The sequence below is a fragment of the Myotis daubentonii genome, chromosome 15 (genome assembly GCF_963259705.1).
Source record: "Myotis daubentonii chromosome 15, mMyoDau2.1, whole genome shotgun sequence".
Taxonomy (NCBI): domain Eukaryota; kingdom Metazoa; phylum Chordata; class Mammalia; order Chiroptera; family Vespertilionidae; genus Myotis; species Myotis daubentonii.
In genome coordinates, this window is record NC_081854.1 from 4,538,844 (window position 1) to 4,560,653 (window position 21,810).

Here is a 21,810-nt window from a genome sequence, read left to right on the forward strand (position 1 = left end):
GGGCAAAAGAAGGGGAGGTACTTCAGATAGCGAGACTGGTTCAGAGAAGAAGTGGGAAGAGCGAGTGGGGGAACAGAAAGGGGGTTTAGGGATGATGGAGCAGAAGGAGAAGCAGCACTGAGTCATCCAGCTGTGGGTAACAGGACAGAGTGTAACGGGCAGATGGGACACAGGCATGGGAAGGGAAAGAGAAATATATCAACAGATGTTCCATGAAAAGGAAACATAGCCTCTGAGACAGGACCACTCTTTTACCTGAGAAGCAGCCATTTGGTCCTGGTCCTGATCGGGAGTCGGGGTTGTTTCCTCAGGTGACAGTATGTTGAGGAGTCACAGAATGTGCCTTCAAAGGAGATCCCACAGCCTGTTAATCAGCTCAGCTCACACTCACAGTCAGGAGGACCTGAAAATGAGGAAAAGGCCACGCCCTCCTGTCCTGGGTCACAGGAGTGAGGAACAATGAGCTCCTACATGGAGACCATACTGTGAGGTGTTTTTTTTCCATCTTCATGTATCTGTCCTTCTAAAGACTTCCACAAACTCCTACAGCAATGAGAGCATGTACAGCTCGGCTCCACGCCCAAACGCAACACAATACCCCTTACCTCCCCTGTAAAAGCCTGCACTAGGGCCCATGACATGGCATCTTTAACTAGTTCTCTCCTGGGGCCTGCAAGGCTCCCCAGAGCTGTTTTCAGTAGCGCTGGGTACCAGACGTCACACCCAGCACCCCTGAGACCTCTGGGTTGCGGGAGGAGGTGAAGCGGGAAGTTGTACACCTGCAGGTTTCCCAGGCAGATTTCCTCCCTCTTGTCCCAGGAAATTACGGAGCATAGATCTTCATGCTAAAGCCTTTGGGGAAAGTTATCTATTGAAATATGCTCCTCAAATGACTTCACCATGAATAGATGGGCTCTGTGGGAACCAAGTTCCAGTTCAATCCACTCCATCCTTCAAGAGTTTCAGAGAATGGACAAGAGGGACTTAGGGAAACAGTTCCCTTGTGGCTCACAGACACTAATTCAACAAATCACATGAAGGGAAGGAAAGAGGTGCTGAACATTGAACCAACTCACAGAACTAGCTTCTGACTGTTGAGATCATTGATATTATGCTCTATCAGGTTTCACTCAAGGGCGAGATTGTCCGCCTTCAGAGTGAAGGGTCTCAGGTTCAATTCTGGTCAAGGGCACATGTAAAGGTTTCCAGATCCATTCCTAGTAGGGGGTGTGCAGGAGGCAGGTAATCAGTGATTCTCGTATCATTGAGGTTTCAATCTCTCTCTCCCTATCCCTTCTTCTCTCTGAAATCAATAAAAATACATATTTTTTTAAAAAAGATCACTGACATCCTTACCAAGTGCACACTGAAATCGTCTCATGTTACTAAGTGCCAATGGATGCCTCAAAGTATGATAGACAGTAGGAAGGATGCAGAGCTCAGTATCTTAACTACACACAATATATTGAAAACCAAACCAAATAGGGTTGTTTCTTTTTAATGTAATTATTTTTTTTTTAAATACATGTTATTGATTCTTTACAGAGAGGAAGGGAGAGAGATAGTTAGAAGCATCGATGAGAGAGAAACATCCATCAGCTGCCTCCTGCACACTCCCCAATGGGGATGTGCCTGCAACCAAGGTACATGCCCTTGACCAGAATCGAACCTGGGACCCCCGAGTCCCCAGGCCGACGCTCTATCAACTGAGCCAAAACAGTTAGGGCTTACTGTAATTATTTCTGAGTTTAAAGCTTGAAAAAGGTGGAGAATACTTATATTAAGAAAAAAATTATAAGAGGTGAGTGTGAGATGTCACCAATGGTGATTTCAGAAGTTAATGACCATTTACATGCATTAAATATCAGAGATAGAAAAAGCAAATACATGAATCAGAAAAAAGATCAATGCGTCTAATATTCCTTGATAAAGCATCATGTGGGGGCAGACTCAGTCATTTCTTGTCCCAGGTCACCTCTTTCTTGCCATCCTTCCCAGAAAAAGACAAGGGGCCCATCAGGAACATTCGAGTCTCTCCCTCTGTGTGAATAAAGGTTGCAAATGGAAGCAAATAATTATACAATTGCAAGCCTTATGAACGGGAGATTTGTAACTTGATTCAAATCTGTTTAAACAATTTAGTTATTAAATTAAACATATACAGCCAGAAGCCAATATATCAAATTTAACCATCCACACCCCATCAGCTCACCCATCACCCAGATCAGGGTTCCCTCCTCCCACTACGATGTATTTCTGTCTGTGGATCTGTCTCCTGCTCCCTTTCTCTCCCTTTCCTGTGCCCCCCTCTCCCCTCTTTCTCCCCTTTTCTCTCTGTCTGTCCTACACCTGGACCATGAAAGTCCTGAAACCTACTTCCCTTCAGGGGCTCTTTCTCCCGGTCTCTGAGGCTCCATCTCCACACACGTGGCCCCTCTACTGCCTGTTCCCGTCTGTCCGCTCCCACAGCTGCTGACTCAGGGCTGCTCCCTCTGCTCCCTCATCCCTGAGCCCCCCTTTCTGTCCCTGCACTCGCTCCCCAACTCTTCTCCTCTGAACCAGAGTCTGTCTCAGGTGCCTCCCCCTGTGCGGCCCCCACTTCTGCTCCCCAGGACCCGCTCCCTCTCAGCCCCCCTTCCTCTCTCTGGGTCCCCCTCCTCCCTGTGTCTCCACTTCCTTCCTCCTCAGGCTCCTTCCCTGAGTGACCCCCTCACTCCTACCGTCGCCGTCCACTCCCCCCCACACCCTCTATGGGCCCCTCTCTGTGGACCCCTCGCTGCCCTTCCTCCCGCCCACGTGTCTGTCTCTCACTCCCTCTCCTGACCCCCCAGCCTGGGTGCCCGCCCCCCGCAGTCACCGCGCCCACAAAGCCCCTCCCTGCGGGCAGGTCGCCTCTTCAGGGGACACCGCGTCCTCCCCCCTGAGACCCCCCATGGACACTGTGCTCCCCGGGCAGGCAGACCCCTTATTAAATGGGGGTGGGCCTAGGAGGGGGGTGCAGACCCCCAGGCCGGGAGCCACCCGGGCTCTTTGGGCGGAAAGCGCCGGGCGGGGGGAGGGGCGCAAAGGGCGGGAACCCCCTGACCCAGACTCTCAGCCCCGCGGGGAGCACCGGCGGCCCCGGGAACGGTTTTCAGCGGGAAAACCGCGCGGCAGGCGGTGGCCACAGCCACAGGCGGAGAGACCCCGGGCCGGGGCCTCCGTTTCCTCCCAAAGGCACGTGGCGCCCGCACCGCGCAGCCTCCCGGGACCGGACTCACCGCTGAGAGAGGCTCCGGGGCGGGGACCCCAACAAGGACTTCAGCGCCGGCAGCGCCCTCAGCCTTCCCTGCGGGGAGGGGGACGGGGAGCGTCAGCTTTAAAGACAAACACCCTCCTCAGGGGAACCGCCACCTTCCCCTCCACAGCCGCTTCCGCGTCTGCAAGGAACTGCGCAGGCGCCTCCCTGCGGGGTGGGCGGGGCCAGAGCCTGAGCTGAGCGGCTCCGCGATGGGGGCGGGGCCGAGCCCGGCGGCCAGGCCTGTGCAGGGACAGAGGGGGGGAGGGGGGCAGGAGCGAGGGGGCGGCCCCGGGTCCCCGCACCTCCTCCCACAGGGACAGCCCTTCCTGGGGGAGTTTCCCACGTCACTGTCAGGGTTTTGGCTGGGGACGCGGCTGCGAAAGGATTCACAAGGGAGAGAAGAGACAGGAGCAGAGAGAGGGCGTTTATTTTACTTCTTTAAAGGGAGGAAAGGGCCAGGTGCCCTCTGATGGCACAAGGTACCCTAGATAAAGGGCGCTGTTCTTTTATTAGGGTGCTAGCGAGTAAATGGCAGCTGTGGCAAAAGCATAAAGAGGGAGGAGGAACCTGGAATTCACACAGAAGTTTCCCAGCTCCCAGAGGCTGTGCTTAGAGCTACTGGCTGGTCTGCCCTTCAGCTGCAGGTGTCCCAGGGAGGGGTCTCTCCCAGGATCTTCACAAGCCAGGAGCACATTCTTAAGGTGAAGTTACAGGGAACTCAAAAGGTGGGCAGATTGGGTTTGAAACCAGAAACTTTCTGCCTCCGATTCGCCTGGATCCTTAAACCCTCAGTGAGGAGGGGGGAGGGCAGGGCAGCCTGCTGTCTCAGCCCCTCCCTGTCTCCCCATCTGAAGGGAGAGGCAGCTTGACTTAGGGAAGCAGGAGGGTGGGGGTCTCAGAGACAGACCCAGATATCCATTCATGGTTAGGCCCCTGATGAGATCAGATTCCATCCAACACTGTGGGGGAGATATTTTCATCTGGTATTTTTCAAGGGATAAAAATTTTCTGTTTGTAAGTTGTAGTCTTCAAAGTTTTTGTGTTCTGGGAGTGCATTTTGAAATGAATGTCTTTAATTTAGCAGTCTCTATAATCTAGATCAGGGGTCCTCAAACTTTTTAAACAGGGGGCCAGTTCTCTGTCCCTCAGACCGTTGGAGGGCCCGACTAAAGTTTAAAAAAAAAACTATGAATAAATTCCTATGCCCACTGCACATATCTTATTTTGAAGTAAAAAAAAAAAAAAACGGGAACAAATACAATATTTGTATTTGCATGTGGCCCGCGGGCCGTAGTTTGAGGACCCCCGATCTAGATAATGGGTCATTTACCATAATGTACAATGTCTCTTGTTAGTATTCATTATATTTGGGATAGAAAATAATTTAAAAATCAACAACATTTAAAAGTTATAAGAATAATTATTATCTCTTTACTTAATCTTATATCCATTTTCAAATTTTGATTACTTTCCAGTATTTTCAGGAATATAGATATCCCCTAGAGTATTTTGAAACTGTATTTACTTTAAAGATATGACCTGTTTAGAAACATGTAGAGTATTTCTTGAGTCTATGAGTTGACCAGGTGGTTCTTCTGCTTCATGTGCTATTGGCAAAAGGTTTGTGAACTTCTTCACTAGATCAAAACATGATTTCCCAAAACAAAACAAAAAACAGCAAACAACACGATTTCCCATCCTTCCAGACTTCCATCCTAGTTCCTTCACTTGCAGCCTCCACTAACAGTCTCCTTCCAGCCTCTATCCAGTAGCCAGTCCCAAGGCCATGTCACACGTGTTAGGTTTTTATTACTGAGCACCTCAATCTCAGGAACTCTTTTCTCTTACTAGTCTTTCTTGTGGAATAAAACACCCAAAGCTTAAATCAACCAAAATTCATCATTGCACATAACTCCGGGGTGGCTGAGCCCTTCTCTGCTGCTTTCACTTAGGCTCCTACACACAGGTGCCTCCAGCTGGCAGGGCAGTTCTCTGGGGCTGCTGGGAGCTGGAAAATACCTTCCTTTGAAGATATTTTTAAAGTTTTTTCTTTAAAAAAACTGAATTTAGAGAGGATGGGAGAGATGGAAACATAGAATTGGAAAACAAACATTCATTGGTTGCCTCCCTAAGGAGCCCTGAGATCTGGAATCACACACCCAATTCAGGAATTTGTGGAACCAGGAATCAACCCTGCAACCTTTTGGTGGAGTGCACTACATGCAAACAAATGAGCCAAAGAGGACAGGGTGTGAATTACCTTTAAGATAAACTTTACATCGTGATATATTTGTCAGTCACATCTAATATAATGTAACATCACATTTATTATATGTCCCTTCAATCCCTCCCACCAGAAGGTCACAGATTTGATTCCCAATCAAGTTTGGTCTCTGGGTGGAAGGTTTGGTCTCCAGCCTGTCCTGTGTGCCTGAGGGAGGCAACCAATTAATGTGTCTCTCTCATATCAATGTTTCTGTCTCTCTCCCCGCTATTCCGCACACCCTCTCTAAGATCAATAGAAAAAAATATCCTTAGATAAGGATTTTAAAGAAAGAGAAACTACATTTACTTTTCAGAATGTTTTATTGATTTCAGAGAGGAAGGGAGAAAGAAACATCAATGATGAGAGAAGATCAATGTTCCACTGACTCCTGCATGCCCCCTATTACGGATTGAAGGGGAAACCTGGGCATGTGCCCTGACCAGGAATCTAACCAGACCTCCTGGTTCATAGGTCAATGCACATCCACTAAGCAACACAGGCTGGGCCAGAAAGTTTACTTCTTACAATTATAACCACTTCTCATAATTATAACCTATTTTGTTGCCCCCGCCCCCCCCCATTTTTTGTTTTGTTTTCTATTTTTGAATTATCTGTCATGTATAAATAACAAACCTGTCAAATGAAGAAGACATTAGGACGTATTTTTAGCTCAAGAATCATTAATTCTGGCCCCAGCTGGTGTTACTCAGTGGATATGCATCATTGGTTCATGGACTGGGAGCCCTGGCTTTGATTCCAGTAAAGGGAACATACCTACCTTGCAGGCTGGAACCCTGGCCAGAGCAGATGGTTACCAATGGATGTGTCTCTCTCACACTGATGTTTCTCTCACTGTGTCTGTCCCCCTTCCTTTCACTCTCTCTCAAAACCAATGGAAAAACAGCCTCAGGTGAGGATTCAAAACAACAAAAAGATTCATTAATGTTGTCCTGGCCAAGGAGTAACTTTGCTGGCTGGAGGGCCATCCCAATGTGCCAGGATTGCGGGTTGGAGCCCAGATTGGGGCACATCCAGGGGTCAAAAATAAACAACAACAAAGGAATCATTACTTCTGCAACAGTTTGTATGGTGGTACATTCTCTGTAATGTAAGCCTAAAAGAGAAGTAAAACCATCGATCAAATACCCAATAATTACATCTCCCTTTATACCCACAATAATTTTTACCACAATATGTGTTAGTGAGCCTCTAATATGAAGTATGTTTCATTGAAAAAGATTTCACCTATAGACAAATAGCAGGACACTGTGTAGTGAGTACATACATATGAGTGGAAGTAAGCCGAGTCCTAGGAGTTTCCGTTTTTCCTTTTTTGTTTTGTCCAATAGCAATGTATCTTCAAAACTTTCCATCTATCTCAGCATAAACATTTATTTAAAAAAATAAAACCAGCCTAAAAGGCTAGACTCAGTGGTTGAGCATAGAACTATGAACAAGGAAGTCAGAGTTCCATCTCTGGTCAGGGCACATGCCTAGCTTGATGGCTCCATCCCCAGTGTGAGGTATGCAGGAGCCAGGGAACCCATGATTCTCTCTCACCATTGATGTTTCTGTCTCTCTCTCTCTCCCTTCCTCTCTGCATTCAATAAAAAAAATTTTTAAAAGTTAATATATAAATATAAAACCTTAACATAGTAAAATAAAAATACTTAAAATTTTTCAAAACTCCTATTATTTCTGAGAAAACCAAGAGGCCCTGTATTGGAAATAAGCTTTTAGAAATGTCTGTGGCACATACAGATGCAATCTGGTTGATGCAAAATCGACGAGCACCATCTTAGGAATTTCTACAGTAAAGAGAATAATGAATATTACCTTGTGTATTTCAAGTTTAAAATTATTTTGGGTTTAAATGATGCTAGTAAACATTTGAGAGCTAGTTTTACTGTTTGCTTTTATGTTCACATAATGAATTAATATCCTTACTACACATCCCTGCATGAGACAGTAACGTGGAACTCAGCCACAGGCTTTGGTGAGGTGATCACGTTGAGAAGGGGTGTCTATTCACACAGGGACTAGAGACTGCAAGTAGGCTCTGGACCAGGGGTGGGCAAACTTTTTGACTCGAGGGCCACAATGGGTTCTTAAACTGGACCGGAGGGCCGGAACAAAAGCATGGATGGAGTGTTTGTGTGAACTAATATAAATTCAAAGTAAACATCATTACATAAAAGGGTATGGTCTTTTTTTTTTTTTTTTTAGTTTAATTCATTTCAAACGGGTTGGATCCAGCCCGCGGGCTTTAGTTTGCCCACGGCTGCTCTGGACTATCATCCAGGTTGGTCGGTAAAAATTGCTTAGGGGCCCCACCTGGATGGATGCCCTGGCAGCTCTATACAAACCAGGAAATAAGAGACATGTGTACTGATGTATTAATGTGCACAAATGCGCAGGAACCAATGTGGGGGGGCGGGGGAGACACTGATAGGAGAAACAGCCTTTGCCTCATGTGAACAGCATATGTTAAGGGTCTTGTTCTCCTATCCATTCAGCTACCCTGTGTATTCTGGCTGAAGCAGTTAAAATATTTATATTGTACATGATTATTGATAGGTATATTAGCTATTGGCATTTGAAATTAATTAATTCAATCATAGGAGGGGACTTTAACTTCCCATGGAAATCAATGGATAGATCTCCTAGACAAATAAATCAATAAGGAAAAGTGGTCTTAAAGGAATCATTAGACAAGACAGATTTTATGTTTTATGTACATTCTTTATTGTTTCAAGTATTACATATGTCTCCTCCCTCCCCTCCCCCCGTGACCTCTCCCCGCCTGCCACGGGATTTTATATGTTTACCCCAGAGATTATCAACCGGAGTGTCACACGCGCAAACTGGTGTGCTGCAAGAATTTTTAAAACAAACAGCAGTGACTGTTTAGTCAATAGCACAGACTATATTACCCATAGATTGTCGAATAAAATAAGTGACAACAGCCAACACAGTAATAGCTGTGTGGTGTGCATGGGTCAAAATCAGACATTTTTTTTTGGAAGACTGGGAATATATTTATTTTGGTGAACCACTGAACTTCAGTAATTAGTTCAAGTGTGCCATCAGATAAAACGATTGAAACCTCTGACTTATAACTTTTCACCCCAAAGCAGTAGAATATGCATTCTGAACAAAACGAAGACAGATTTCTGCTAACTCAAGGGGCAGTGTCTGCTTCATCTATTTTCCTAATGGCCACATGAGAAAAAAAATATCTTATGTGTATTTGGTATCAATACACCTCAACATTCCTCACTACTGTACCAGAAAATGGAAATATTGTCTAGATGGGATTGAAGTCTTTGAAAGGTCTGGATCCCATAGTATGTCAATTAACAGAACAAATTCATAAAGCCCCTGGTCCAGATGAGTCCCAGTCACAAAATATCAGGAGACACATATACATAGGAATGCTCCATGAGTATGCCAGAAAGCAGAGTAGAATACTGAACATCTTGTCTCTGCAATCATTTTTTCAGTCCTTTGGGTGGCACATGCTTAGGAACTGATGTTTACAAACTTGTACAAATTCAGCACTGGACACAGAATAAATGTGTGGCTTTCATTTTAATCTCTGCTATCCTACTGTCCCTGTAACTTACAGTGATGGTTTGGAAAACACTCCAGGGACAGCTAATGGCAATGGACATACCTCTGGTCAGGCTGTGAATATAAAAAATAACTTCCATCCAAATTAATAAAAGGTTTCACCTACAAAGCTGCCATGGTCTCTGGGGTTCCTCTAGAAAGAATAACCAACATTAACCTACATTCAGGAAAGTGAGAATAGATTCTCTCTCATTATTGATGTTTCTATCTCCCTTCCTCTCTAAAATCAATAAAAAAATATATATATGAAAAAAGTGAGAATAAAACCTGTTTAATATGGGTTAATTCCATCCCAATGAAGAAGTTAACAGGACAACAATGAGAAATTCTCAAAGTTTCCAATGAAAATCAGGACAAGAGAAATCATCCCAATTACTAAGTACACAGATGCCAATTTGTGGTATTCCAAAAGTTAATATTAGTATTAAAAATATAGGTATCAGCATGAGAACCTGAATGGTGGGCTACTTTCTTCATGAATATAAAGCAAAATATTCGTCAAATTGTGATGTCAATCATTGCATTATAAATTCGAAACTATTGAGCAGAATCTACACAGGGCTTGACAGGCTGATGTGGGACAGGAAGAACTTTACATGCTGTGGTTATAGCACTGCAAAAGGAATGGCAGCTTAGAAGACAAGGTGAAAAATCAGAAAGGAACAGGAAATAGGAAATGAAAGAAATAAAATTATTTTTCCTGAGTTCAGCCAGCACTGCAGCCTGGTAAAGGTGTCCTCTCTCCACCAGCAGAGTTCATGCCGATTCTGAATCTTGGGTACAACAACGTCACTGGTATTGCAATATTCCTCTTAATTATGGAAAATCTATTACACAGTCAGCACTGTCCTGAAGGTAGCTCTGGTCACCTAAATGTGACAACCACAAATTGAACACCCTCAAAAACTTTTCAGTTGAACACATTGGCACAGAAAAGGAAGTAACTTTGATGACATCATTTACAAAACTCGAGAACTATTTTAAAAGATTATTCAAGAATTATTCTCTAATAGAAGAAAATAGTGCGCCTTACAATGTACCCAATATTCCATGGGAAAGTGTACACAAGTGAAGTCCATATAATGTACAACAGCAAACAGATCTTTAGGACAGAAACAATCAATCCCATGATTTCACACATACACCAGGAATAAAACACAGCAGCATCAAGTGATATGGGAGTAGAATCACATTAATATTTCCTTCTCAAAAGACTTCAAAATAAATGAGATAACATTCTAAGTAATTGTACATCTGGAAACATCAATTCTTTTGATATATTCAAGTATACAAACATTACCTAACTACATTTAAAGTTTGGAGTACACTGTATAATAAACATTTTGGTTTAGAGCAATATCTGAAAGGCATTTTGGCTACCTATCTAGTAGCCAATTTAGTGATACTTTAAAATTCATAATCAATTACATACTTGGATAAAGTTTTTACATCTTAAGGCATAAATCCCTTGGAGTTTTATAAAGTATATATATATTTTTAATTAATTTTTTATTACGGTATTACGTATGTGTCCTTATCCCAACATAACCACCCTGACCTCCCCAACTCGTGCCCTCACCCCCCTGTTGTCTGTGTCCATTAGTTAGGCTTATATGCATGCATACAAGTCCTTTGGTTGATCTTTCACCCTTACCCCCACCCTTCCCTACCTTCTCTCTAGGGTTTGACATATGCCTGATAATTTGTAAGACCTCATTTTATCGTTCTTAATGTAGCTTCAACCATTGAAGCTTAAATCCTTAGATGAAAACTTCGTTAATGCTGTTTCTCTTTATAATGATTCCTGAAATGTCAAGTAGGGTAGACCACAGGCTAAAGGCTTTCTTAGTTTTCTAGTGTAAGGCTTTCCTCCACTATAAAATCTCTGATGTTCAGTAAATTGTGAGCTATGTGTAAAGTCTGCAGCCAAACTCTACATTTGTAAGGACTGTCTTTACTATGAGGTCTCTCAGGTACAGCAAGACACGAATGCCTTTTAAAGGCTTTTCTATGTTTTTCACATTTGTAAGGCTTCTTGCCAGTATCCATTCTGTGATGTTCAGTAAGTTCTCATAGCTGGTAAAGGACTTAGGACACTCCTCACATCTGTAACTCTTCTCTCAAGTATGAATTCTGCTGTGCAGTAAGGCAGGAACACTGATGAAAGGCTGTTATATCCTCTACATTTATAAACCTTCTCTCAAGTGTGAACTCTCTGATGCCTAGTAAGGCCTGAGGAGGTGACAAAGGATTTGCCACATTCTCTACATTCATAAGGTTTCTCTCCAGTGTGAACTTTCTGATGATTAGTAAGGGTTGACAAGTGGCTAAAGGCTTTGCCACATTCTCTACATTTATAAGGTTTCTCTCCAGGGTGAATTTTTTGGTGATTAGTACGTGATGAGTACTGGCTAAAGGCTTTGCCACATTCTCTACATTTAGAAGGCTTCTCTCCAGTATGAATACGCTGATGACGATTAAGATCTGAGGAGTAGCTAAAGCTTTTGCCACACACTTTACATTCATAAGGCTTCTCTCCAGAATGAACTCTCTGATGATTTTTAAGGTGTGAGAACCAACTAAAGGCTTTGCCACATTCTCTACATTTAAAAGGCTTCTCTCTAGAATGAACTCTCTGATGATTTTTAAGGCGTGAGAACTGGCTAAAGGCTTTGCCACATGCGCTACATTTATAAACCTTATCTGCAGTATGAATTTTATGATGACGAGTAAGTTTTGAGGAATCACTGAAGGTTTTGCCACATTCTCTACATTTATAAGGCTTCTCTCCAGTATGAACTCTCTGATGTAGATTATAGGAGGAGGGCCAGCTAAAAGCTTTGCCACATTCTCTACATTTATAAGGCTTCTCTCCAGTATGAACTCTCTGATGTAGATTAAGGGAAGAGGAAGATGTAAAGGCTTTGCCACATTCTCTACATTTATAAGGCTTCTCTCCAGTATGAACTCTCTGATGCCCAATAAGGTTTGAGGGCCAGCGAAAGGCTTTGCCACATACTTTACATTTATAAGGCTTCTCTCCAGTATGAACTCTCTGATGATAAGTAAGGTGTGAGGACCGGCTAAAGGCTTTGCCACATTCTCTACATTTATAAGACTTCTCTCCAGAATGAACCTTCTGACGACTAAGGTAAAAGGAATTGATAAAGGCTTTGCCATATTTGCTACATTTATAAGGCTTCTGTCCAGTATGAACTCTCTGATGAGTCATAAGGTTTGAGGGCCAACTAAAGGCTTTCCCACATTCTGAACATTTGTAAGTCATTTCTTCTCTATGATTTCTATGATGTTGATTATGTCTTGAGGATTGACTAAAGCCTTTTCCATCTTCCCTGAGTTTGTAAAATTTTGCTATAGTATGAATTCTTCCCTTATGAACAATAAGAGATGAATGACATCTAAAGGCTTTGCCACATGCTTTACATTTGTAAGGCTTCTCTCCAGTACGAATTCTCTGATTTAGCGTACAGCCTGAAGGCCAATTCGATCTTTTACCAGAATCTTTACATTTATAAGGTTTTTCTCCATTATGGATTTTTTTCATTTTATTTAGATTGAATATTTGACTGAAGACTCTCCCACATGGATTCCATTTGTAAGCCTCCTCTCTAGCATGAATATTCTCTTCTTCAGTGTAATTTGAAGACTGCTGAAAAGACCTGACACATTTACTTTCTTTGCGTGTCTTCTCTGCGATAGGAATAACCTGACATATATTGTGATTAGACATTCGGTCAAAGAATCTTCCGCTTTTATAATGGTCCTCCGCAAGTTCCCTCGTCCGATGATTAATATATGATTCTTGCTTAAACTTTTTCCAATGTTCAATCCATTGATAACTGCTATCTCCATTATGTGTACTCTGGTGATAATGGGAGATAGAAAGGCCTTTAGCCACAGTTATAATTTCATTAAACATGTACACTTGTTCCATAATACCATTTTGTTAGGTATTAAACCAAGATAGTTGTATAAAAAAAGCTTTCCTAATATATTAAACTTACAGACAAAAAAAATAAGTACAAAACATTGTCAGAGGAAGGATGAATCCTTTTTGAAAAGACTGCCAAAATGCCAAGCCAGGATGTCTTAGTTGTTGAGCTTCGACATCTCAACAAGAAGATCATGGTTCCATTTCCAGTGAGGACACATGCCCTGATTTCAGAATCGGTCCCCCATGGGAGGCATGCAGGAGGCAACCAAGGAATGATTCTCTCTAGCATTGATGTTTTCCTCTCCCTCTTTGTCTCCCTTACACTCTGAAATGAATAAAAATATACTTTTTAATAAAAAAATCATAAAAGATTGCCAAATAGAGCACATGTTAATTTTATAGGCATATTATAAATCTATACATTTTAGAAATGATTGAAAGTTTAATTTCACCCTACATTTTAAACAATTCAAATGATTATTTACTCTACAGACTATGTGAATTCCTAGTTTATCCAGATTTTCTTTCCAAAATGCCTAACAGTAAAAAGTCGTTTTCGACCCTCATGTGCATAAACACACAGATCTCCCAAAATAACTGACTTAAAATTGGGAGGTTTCTCAAATGCCTTAATACACGTGACCTTGTTAGGTAACAAGAATTTAAGTATAATAATTAGAGGCCCGGTGCATGATATCATGCCAGGGTGGGGTCCCATGGACTGGAGGGTGATAGCACAGTCCCGATTGGGATGGATGGGGGCTAGCTAGACAGGGAAGGACCGCAGCCAGGGAGGTACCATTGGTAGATCAGTGTGTTTCTCCAGGGCGTGTCCAGCCTTCTCGCCCAGTACAGCCGGACCACAGTAGCAAGCTAATCTACTGGTCGGAACATCTGCCCCTGGTGGTTAGTGCGCGTCAGAGTGACTGGTTGAAGGGTCGACCAAATGGTCGATGGATTGGTCGGACACTTAGATTACGCTTTTATTATATTGGACTATTTCAGATTAGTTCTTTTTATATTAATATCTTCTGTTATCATCACACTCTTCCTCAAATTCAAAGGCTTTCATTATAAGAATACATTGTCAAAGCAACACCTTTTATATCTTACCAGTATTATTTCAGAGAATAAATCTTGTATTCCGGGCTTTGGCATAAAGGCATGGTTACCTTTACATGAAAGAGCTGAAAGAAAAGAAATATTTAGGTTTTGACAATCAGGTGAGTGCACTTTGAACTTACCAGCAAGTATTGACCGAATGACATTTTGGAGTACTACAAGAGCAAGTGAAGAATTCAAACAAAGCTCAAGACAGGTACAATGAAGAAAACTCACATCAAAGAGGAACAAAGAATTGCTTACATTTACCAATGATATCTGCTCAAACACCTTGAAACAAAATGGCAATATTATAAAAACACTGCCAATTCCCAGTTTCTTCGCTGGAGGGAAAGAGAGATGAGGGAAATGCGTGTTCAGTGATCTCCCTGTTTTGAAGCACCTTGAAGAACATGTGTCTGTTGTGCATGACACAGAGTGAGAACAGAATGGCAGTACACGGTGAGTGCCCTGTAGTGGCTGCTACAAAGAAATAATGAGAAAGGGTTCAAGTACCACAAAGACTGCGGTACTGAAGATGTATATGAAGCCTGAAAAGATACCGTGGGTCTGAGAAAGAAACAGAGAACATTTCAACAGGGAAATTAAAAAGACAACTGAACCAAGAATACAAATCCTGAAAATAGTGTGGACCGAAAAAATTTCTTCCACAGATGATTATCATTTGTTTTCTCCTACAGAAACCATGATCAAAAGTCTGCTACTGTACAATACTGGAGTCTTAACAAAAGATATCACGTCATTCCAAAAACAGAAAAAGTGTACCATCAAGAAAACAAAATAGCCGAAACCGGTTTGGCTCAGTGGATAGAGCGTCGGCCTGCGGACTGAGGGGTCCCAGGTTCGATTCCGGTCAAGGGCATGTACCTGGGTTGCAGGCGTATCCCCAGTAGGGGATGTGCAGGAGGCAGCTGATCGATGTTTCTCTCTCATCGATGTTTCTAACTCTCTATCTCTCTCCCTTCCTCTCTGTAAAAAATCAATAAAATATATTAAAAAAAAAAAAAAAGAAAACAAAATAAATGTCATCAAACTGGCACTACATTAATGGAAATATATTAATTACCTGAAAAAGAATGGAACGAAATATCTTAAAGCCCAAAAGTAAAAAAAAAAAGACAACTAAATAATGTCACCAAAATATTATATAACCAAAGTAAAACTAGAATGAGAAAGTATTTTATAAACATCACACCAAAGGGGAAATTGAAAAATATAGTACCAGAATTAAAAAATACAGTAGAATCATTAGTGAAATATATGTACAACTTAAAACATCAAAGAATTTGCCTGGCAGCAGTGGCTCAGTGGTTGAGCTTCGATCTAGGAACTAGATCAGTGATGGCGAACCTATGACACACGTGTCAGACGTGACACGCAAACTCATTTTTTTGGTTGATTTTTCTTTGTTAAATGGCATTTAAATATATAAAATAAATATCAAAAATATAAGTCTTTGTTTTACTATGGTTGCAAATATCAAAAAATTTCTATATGTAACACGGCACCAGAGTTAAGTTAGGGTTTTTCAAAATGCTGACACGCCGAGCTCAAAGGGTTCGCCATCACTGAACTAGATAGATGGTCATGGTTTGGTTCCACGTCAGAGCACAGGCCTGGGTTGAAGGCTCGATCCTGATCATGCAAGAGGCAGCCAATTGATGATTCTCTCTCTTCATCGATGTTCCAAAAGTCAATATGATTGAATAATGGGCAGAGGACCTGAATAGACATTTCCCAAACAGGATATAAAGATTCCCAATAGACATATTAAATGATGTTCAACTCATTCATCATCAGAGAAATGCAAATGGACACCACCATGAAATACCACCAAATACCTAACAGGATGCCAATCATCCATAAATCAAAAAAACAAGTATTACCAATGAAGTGGAGAAATGAGAACATTCATGCACTCTCAGCAGGATTATAAACACATTTGTGCAGCCACTAACAAAACATGATGGAGGGTTTTCCAATATTTGCAAACAACTGTCAGGTAACACAATGATTCCATTTCTGGGGATTTATACAGAGAACACAAATTCAAAAAGATATACCCACACATATATCCACTGCAGCACTATTTGCAACAGTAAAGATACTGGACTGGAAAAAAAGGACTATTTTTATAATGATGCTGTACCATCTATATCTATATATATATAAAAGCCTAAGCAACCATTATGACTAGTCGACAGCTCGACCTATCACTATGACACACACTGACCACAAGGGGACAGACACAACGCAGTCAGTGAGCTCCTACAGCCAAACTCCCACAGCCACCCAACCTCCCGCAACCCCTCCCCCGAGCCCACTGGCCCTGATTGGGACTGGGCGATACAGCGATGGCCAGCCAGGGCAAGGGGTCACACCCCTGCATGACTTTGTGCACCAGGCCCCTAGTTTAAAATCAATTAAATGACTTCATTTGACTTGACATGTAAGGAGACAAAATTTATATCTCAACTCATGTCCTTCAAGACAAGACTCACTATGTGTTTATTCCAGAAATGACACAATAGCTGCAAATATAACTTCCATGTTATTGAATATAAAACTACATTAATTTCATACCTCTCACATTTTTGAAAGGAAAATACATAACCAAGTTTGTATTTCAAATCCATTGTATTAAAACGGAAACATCCAATGTATCAACTCAAACATTAAAGAAAAAAACAAGAACAATAAATATGGCAATCTCAACAGAAAAAAAAAGAAGCAGCCACAGGCTGAGAAAATATTTTGTTACAGTCAACACGGCCCAGCTGGCATGGCTCAGCAGTTGATCATCCACCTGTGAGCCAGAAAATCATAGTTCAATTCCTGGTCAGGGAACAATACCAAGTTGCGGGCTCGATCCGAAGTAGGGGGCGTGCGGGAGGCAGCTGATCGATGATTCTCTCTCATCACTGATGTTTCTATCTCCCTCTTCCTCTCTCTTTCTCTCTGACATTAATATATCTATTTAAATAAAAAAGTCAACATGTACAGGACAATTATGCTAAACACACAAGGAAGACTTCAAACTCAACATGGACAAAACAACCAACGTGAAAAGGGCCAAACACCTTAACGCACAGCACTACAAAATATATACACATAGAAAATCAGTGTGGCAAGATCCTGTACGTCTTATGACACTAAGGAAATGCACATTATAACCATGAGAAGTAACAGAGAACACAGACAAGCAACAGTAAACCACCATGGAACAGGTCATAAAATCCAGAACATTGACCCCACCGAAGGCCTTTGTGATGTGGAACAACGGGAACTCCAATCACTGCTGCTGAAAACGCCAAATGCTACAGCCCCTTGAAGAGATGCTCTGGAGGTTTTAATAAAACTGAATATACACTCAGTAATTGGGCTCCTTAGTCTTAAACCAAAGACTTAAGCCTTTTATCTACACAAAACCCTACAAGGGGCTGCTTATTCATAATTTACAAAAATTGGAACCAATGCAGAGGTCCGTCAACAAGTGAATGGATAAATATACTGAAGGACACACAATGAAGTCTTATTCACTACTATAAAGAAATAATACATCAAGCCATGGAAAGACATGAGAGAAACCTAGATACATAGAAGTAAGTGAAAGAATCCAATCTGCCTGCAAAGGTAGCCCAGTTGCTTAGAGGATTGTACCGATATAATAAAGTTGTAGGTTTGTATTGATGTTCTTTGTGAACGGAGACGCTGAGATGAGCTTGGCGTGCAGAATTAAGTTTAGAGAAGCAGAGGGCTATTGCTAGTCAGGCAAGTAGCAAAAGCCCCCAAAGCCCTCATGGCTTTTATTCAGGGAGTACAGCAAATAACAATGGAGTACAGCAAGTGACAATGATTAACAAGCTTGCTTATGAGATCAACTGAGCTAAGTTATACATTATACTATTAATTTCCTATGTTATACAAAGACTCTTTCCAACTGCAGCAGTGCGCCCTCCCTTGAACTTTCCACACCCTTATGGACTATTTATCACCTCAAGGAAAGTTCTGCCTCTGAACAGTAAGTCTTGCTTGCAAGACTTGGTTCTGACGTGGCCCGCTTGAAGGCTCCCGTCCTTTGTTGGCAGAATGTCCTCTTCTAGTTAACTTCATTCCGCTTGTCCAGCTACAGTTTGATCTCTGTGCCGGGCACATACAAATAAATCAATTAATGCCCAGCTGAAGTTTCTATCTCTCTCTCTCTAATTCTCCTTTCCTCTCTGAATTCAACAAAATTTTAAAAAATCAAAAGATAAAAGAAATAGAGTGTGAATTTTGATAGAAGCTTTCCCATTTCAAATCCAGTTTGTCCCCTGGCCAGAAGACATGACAGAATATTAAAATATTTTACCAAATGATATTCGAAAGCATTATTTTCTGATAGTACTTTCATGTAGACAACATGTGAAGTGTACAAATATTGAGTTCCTAATTCATATAACAAAGCCTTTCTTTTCTACATAAAAAAAAACCCCAATTTGTTCCTTTTAAAAAAATGTATTTTTCTTGCTTTCAGAGAGGAAGGGAGAGGGAGAGAGAGAAACATCAATGATGAGAGAGAATCACTGATCTGTAGCCTCCTGCACACCCCCTATTGGGGAGCCAGTCAGCAATCTGGGCATTGGCCCTGGACCTGAATCTAACCTGGGACCATTCAGTCTGCAGGCAACTGAGCCTATCCGCTGAGACAAACCAGCTAGGGCTCAATTTCTTCCTGGAGAGCAAAAATCTACCATAGAAAGCAGAAGCCCCTCAGAGATGTTAATATAATCTACACTAATAAAAGAGAAAAATGGTAATTGGCGTACAACGATACCCTTTTCATTGGCTAATCAGGGCTATATGCAAATTAACTGCCAACTATGATTGGCAGTTAACTGCCAACAAGATGGCGGTTAATTTGCATATGTAGGCACAATGCAGGGAGGCAAAAGGGAAAGCAGGAAGAAGCCCCCTGCCACTGACAGTGATCGGAAACCCAGGGGGGAGCTAAGAGCTGGGGAGCAGGACAAAGACGGTCCTGGGGCCGCCTTTGCCCTGCCCCCCAGCCATGATCAGAGAATCAGGCGCCTTTGCCGCCCTGGCCAGTGATAGCAGGAAGTAGGGGTGGAGCCAGCGATGGGAGCTGGGCACGGTCGAAGCTGGCAGTCCCGGGAGCTAGGGGTCCCTTGCCTGGGCCTAAAGCGGAGCCCACGATCGCGGGGCCGCTGCAGCTGCGGGTCCCCGCTGCCCGAGCCGGACGCCTCAGCCAGAGGCGTCAGGCCTGGGCAAGGGGCCGATCCTGCGATTGGAGGGTGATGGGGGTCAACGCCTGAGGCCTCCCAGTATGTGAGAGGGGGCAGGCTGGGCTGAGGGACACCCCCCCCACACACACCCAGTGCACGAATTTCGTGCACCGGGTCCCTAGTAAAGGAAATAAAACCCTAGAGGTGGAGTAGCAACTCCGGAAGCAAGTCAGCCTCACCCAGGGAAGCCAGATTGCTGTAGTTCTCCAACATCACGTCCAGGTACAATTTCCGCTGAGCTGGGTCCAGACATTCCCACTCCTCCTGAGAGAAATCTATGGCCACATCCCTGAAGGTCAACGGTCCCTGAAATAAAAGACACGTTTACCAAGAGGTCAGCAGTGGAGTTCATAATGCCACCCAACATGAAAGCAGTGTTAGGAGAAGAGGCTGGGTCCTAGGGGAGTATCCTGAATCACCCAATAAGATCACTTTGGGTGATCTTTGTGTGTACTTTGAGATCACTTTGATCAGTAACATTCTCTGTTTTCTGACACTGACAAATGAGGATGACACATGTACACATATACAGCCAGAAGCCAATGTATCAAACTTAACCATCCACATCCCATCAGCTCACCCCTCACCGAGATCAGGGTTCCACTCCTCCCACATGTACACAGATCCACAGTACAGACTTTTCTTTATAAGAAAATAAACTTTAAAATTAAGACATAGGCCTAGCTGGTTTGGCTCAGTGGATAGAGTGTCAGCCTGCAGACTGAAGAGTTGCAGGTTCAATTCCAGTCAAGGACACATGCCTCAGTTCCGTGCTGGATCCCCACTAGGGGTTGTACAGGAGGCAGCCGATCAATGATTCTCTCTCATCACTGATGTTTCTCTCTCTCTCTCTCTTTCTCTCTCCCATCCTCTCTGAAATAAAAAAAATATATTTTAAAAAATTAAGAAATGGACACAGGCATATGGATTTTTTAAGTGCTTGTTTGCATCGTTCAGGGTCAGTGGTGTATATTTCTCAGCTGTAAATGTGATGGTGGGTTGGAAGTATATCGACTTCTTCTCAAGTGTAAAGCAACCACTATGAAATGAACTCCTATGAAGACACAGATTCTGATCCAGATTCTCAGATGGGGCCTGTGTTTCCACATGTGTAACAAGCTCACTTTTTACTTTGATGTCAATGTTTCCGTATCAGGTGTCATACTTCTGAATACACAAAAAAAAGAAAACAGAAGAAAAAATTCATACCAAACTTAGAACTAAAATGGTCGTTAATGGAATTTACAGTTGTATGAAATAGGACACATATGAACCATAATCTTAGTGGAAAATTTCACATGAGTAATCTTAGAATAAGATTATTCTGCCTGGTCCAGCGGTTCAGTGCTGACCCATGAACCAAGAGGTCAGATTTGATTCCCAGTCTGGACTCAATGCCAGTGTGGGCTGTGCAGGAGGCAGCCGATCAATAATTGTCTCATCACTAATGTTTCTCACTCTCTCTACCTCTCCTTCCTGTCTGAAATCCATAAAAATGTTCTTAAAAAAAGAAAAAGAAAAAATAGCTGAAATCATGTTAACCGTTTAAACATAGAGACATACACTTCACAACTATGAAATCAAGATGGTTTAGTGATTCTGTAAATCTCATGAATCCATTTGTGTATGTTCCCCTTTGTATTTTATAAACACAATGAGAGAAACAAGGATACAAAACAAGTTAGACTTATTATTTCCTTTTTGTGGTTGTAAATCCGTACCTGAGGAGATTTTTAGCATTGACTTTTCAAAAGTGGAAGGCAGGGAGGTAGAGCCAGGAAAGGGAAAGACAAGGAGGGGAGGAAGGAAGGTTAGAGAAAGGGTGTGTGTGGGGGAGAGAGAGAGAGAGAGAGAGAGAGAGAGAGAGAGAGAGAGAGAAAGAGAGAAAGAGAGAGAGAGAAATGTGAAAGAGACAGAGAGATACATGGATTGGCTGCCTACCACGGGCACCCAGGACCTACTTGCCCTGGACAAGGAATCAAAACCTCCACCACTGATCCACACCAGCCTGGTGGAACTAATTTTTCTTACTACTAAATTTCATTCAAAATTTTTATGTGTCATCAGTGCAGAGCTATGTTGTAGAAATTTAATGTAACTGAACACACATTAATAATAACATTCTTGGAAACTTTCTAGAAAATACAAAAAGTGATCATGTACACTATGTCCGTTACATGAGTATAAAATATAATGAAAATTTAAATAATCAAGGCCTGATTATATTAAGCTCCCATGAAAAAGCCAATGATCTATAGGAAATAAACGT

At 42.4% G+C, this 21,810-nt stretch overlaps 1 protein-coding gene and 2 pseudogenes across 1 annotated transcript in view; all 3 read right to left on the reverse strand.

Annotated features, from left to right (window-relative positions):
• The window catches only part of LOC132216071 (zinc finger protein 91-like), a 116,128-nt pseudogene extending 112,686 nt beyond the window's left edge, over positions 1 to 3,442 (reverse strand).
• The window catches only part of LOC132216070 (zinc finger protein 665-like), a 140,060-nt pseudogene that overhangs the window by 24,837 nt on the left and 93,413 nt on the right, over positions 1 to 21,810 (reverse strand).
• The window catches only part of LOC132216069 (zinc finger protein 501-like), a 102,049-nt gene continuing 88,506 nt past the window's right edge, over positions 8,268 to 21,810 (reverse strand). The window contains exons 3-4 of the mRNA XM_059665126.1: positions 14,248 to 14,321; positions 8,268 to 13,062 (exon numbers count right to left, since the gene is read on the reverse strand). Of these exons, the coding sequence (XP_059521109.1) occupies positions 11,380 to 13,062; positions 14,248 to 14,321 (1,757 nt within the window). The 3' untranslated portion in view covers positions 8,268 to 11,379. The remainder of the gene's footprint in view (positions 13,063 to 14,247; positions 14,322 to 21,810) is intronic.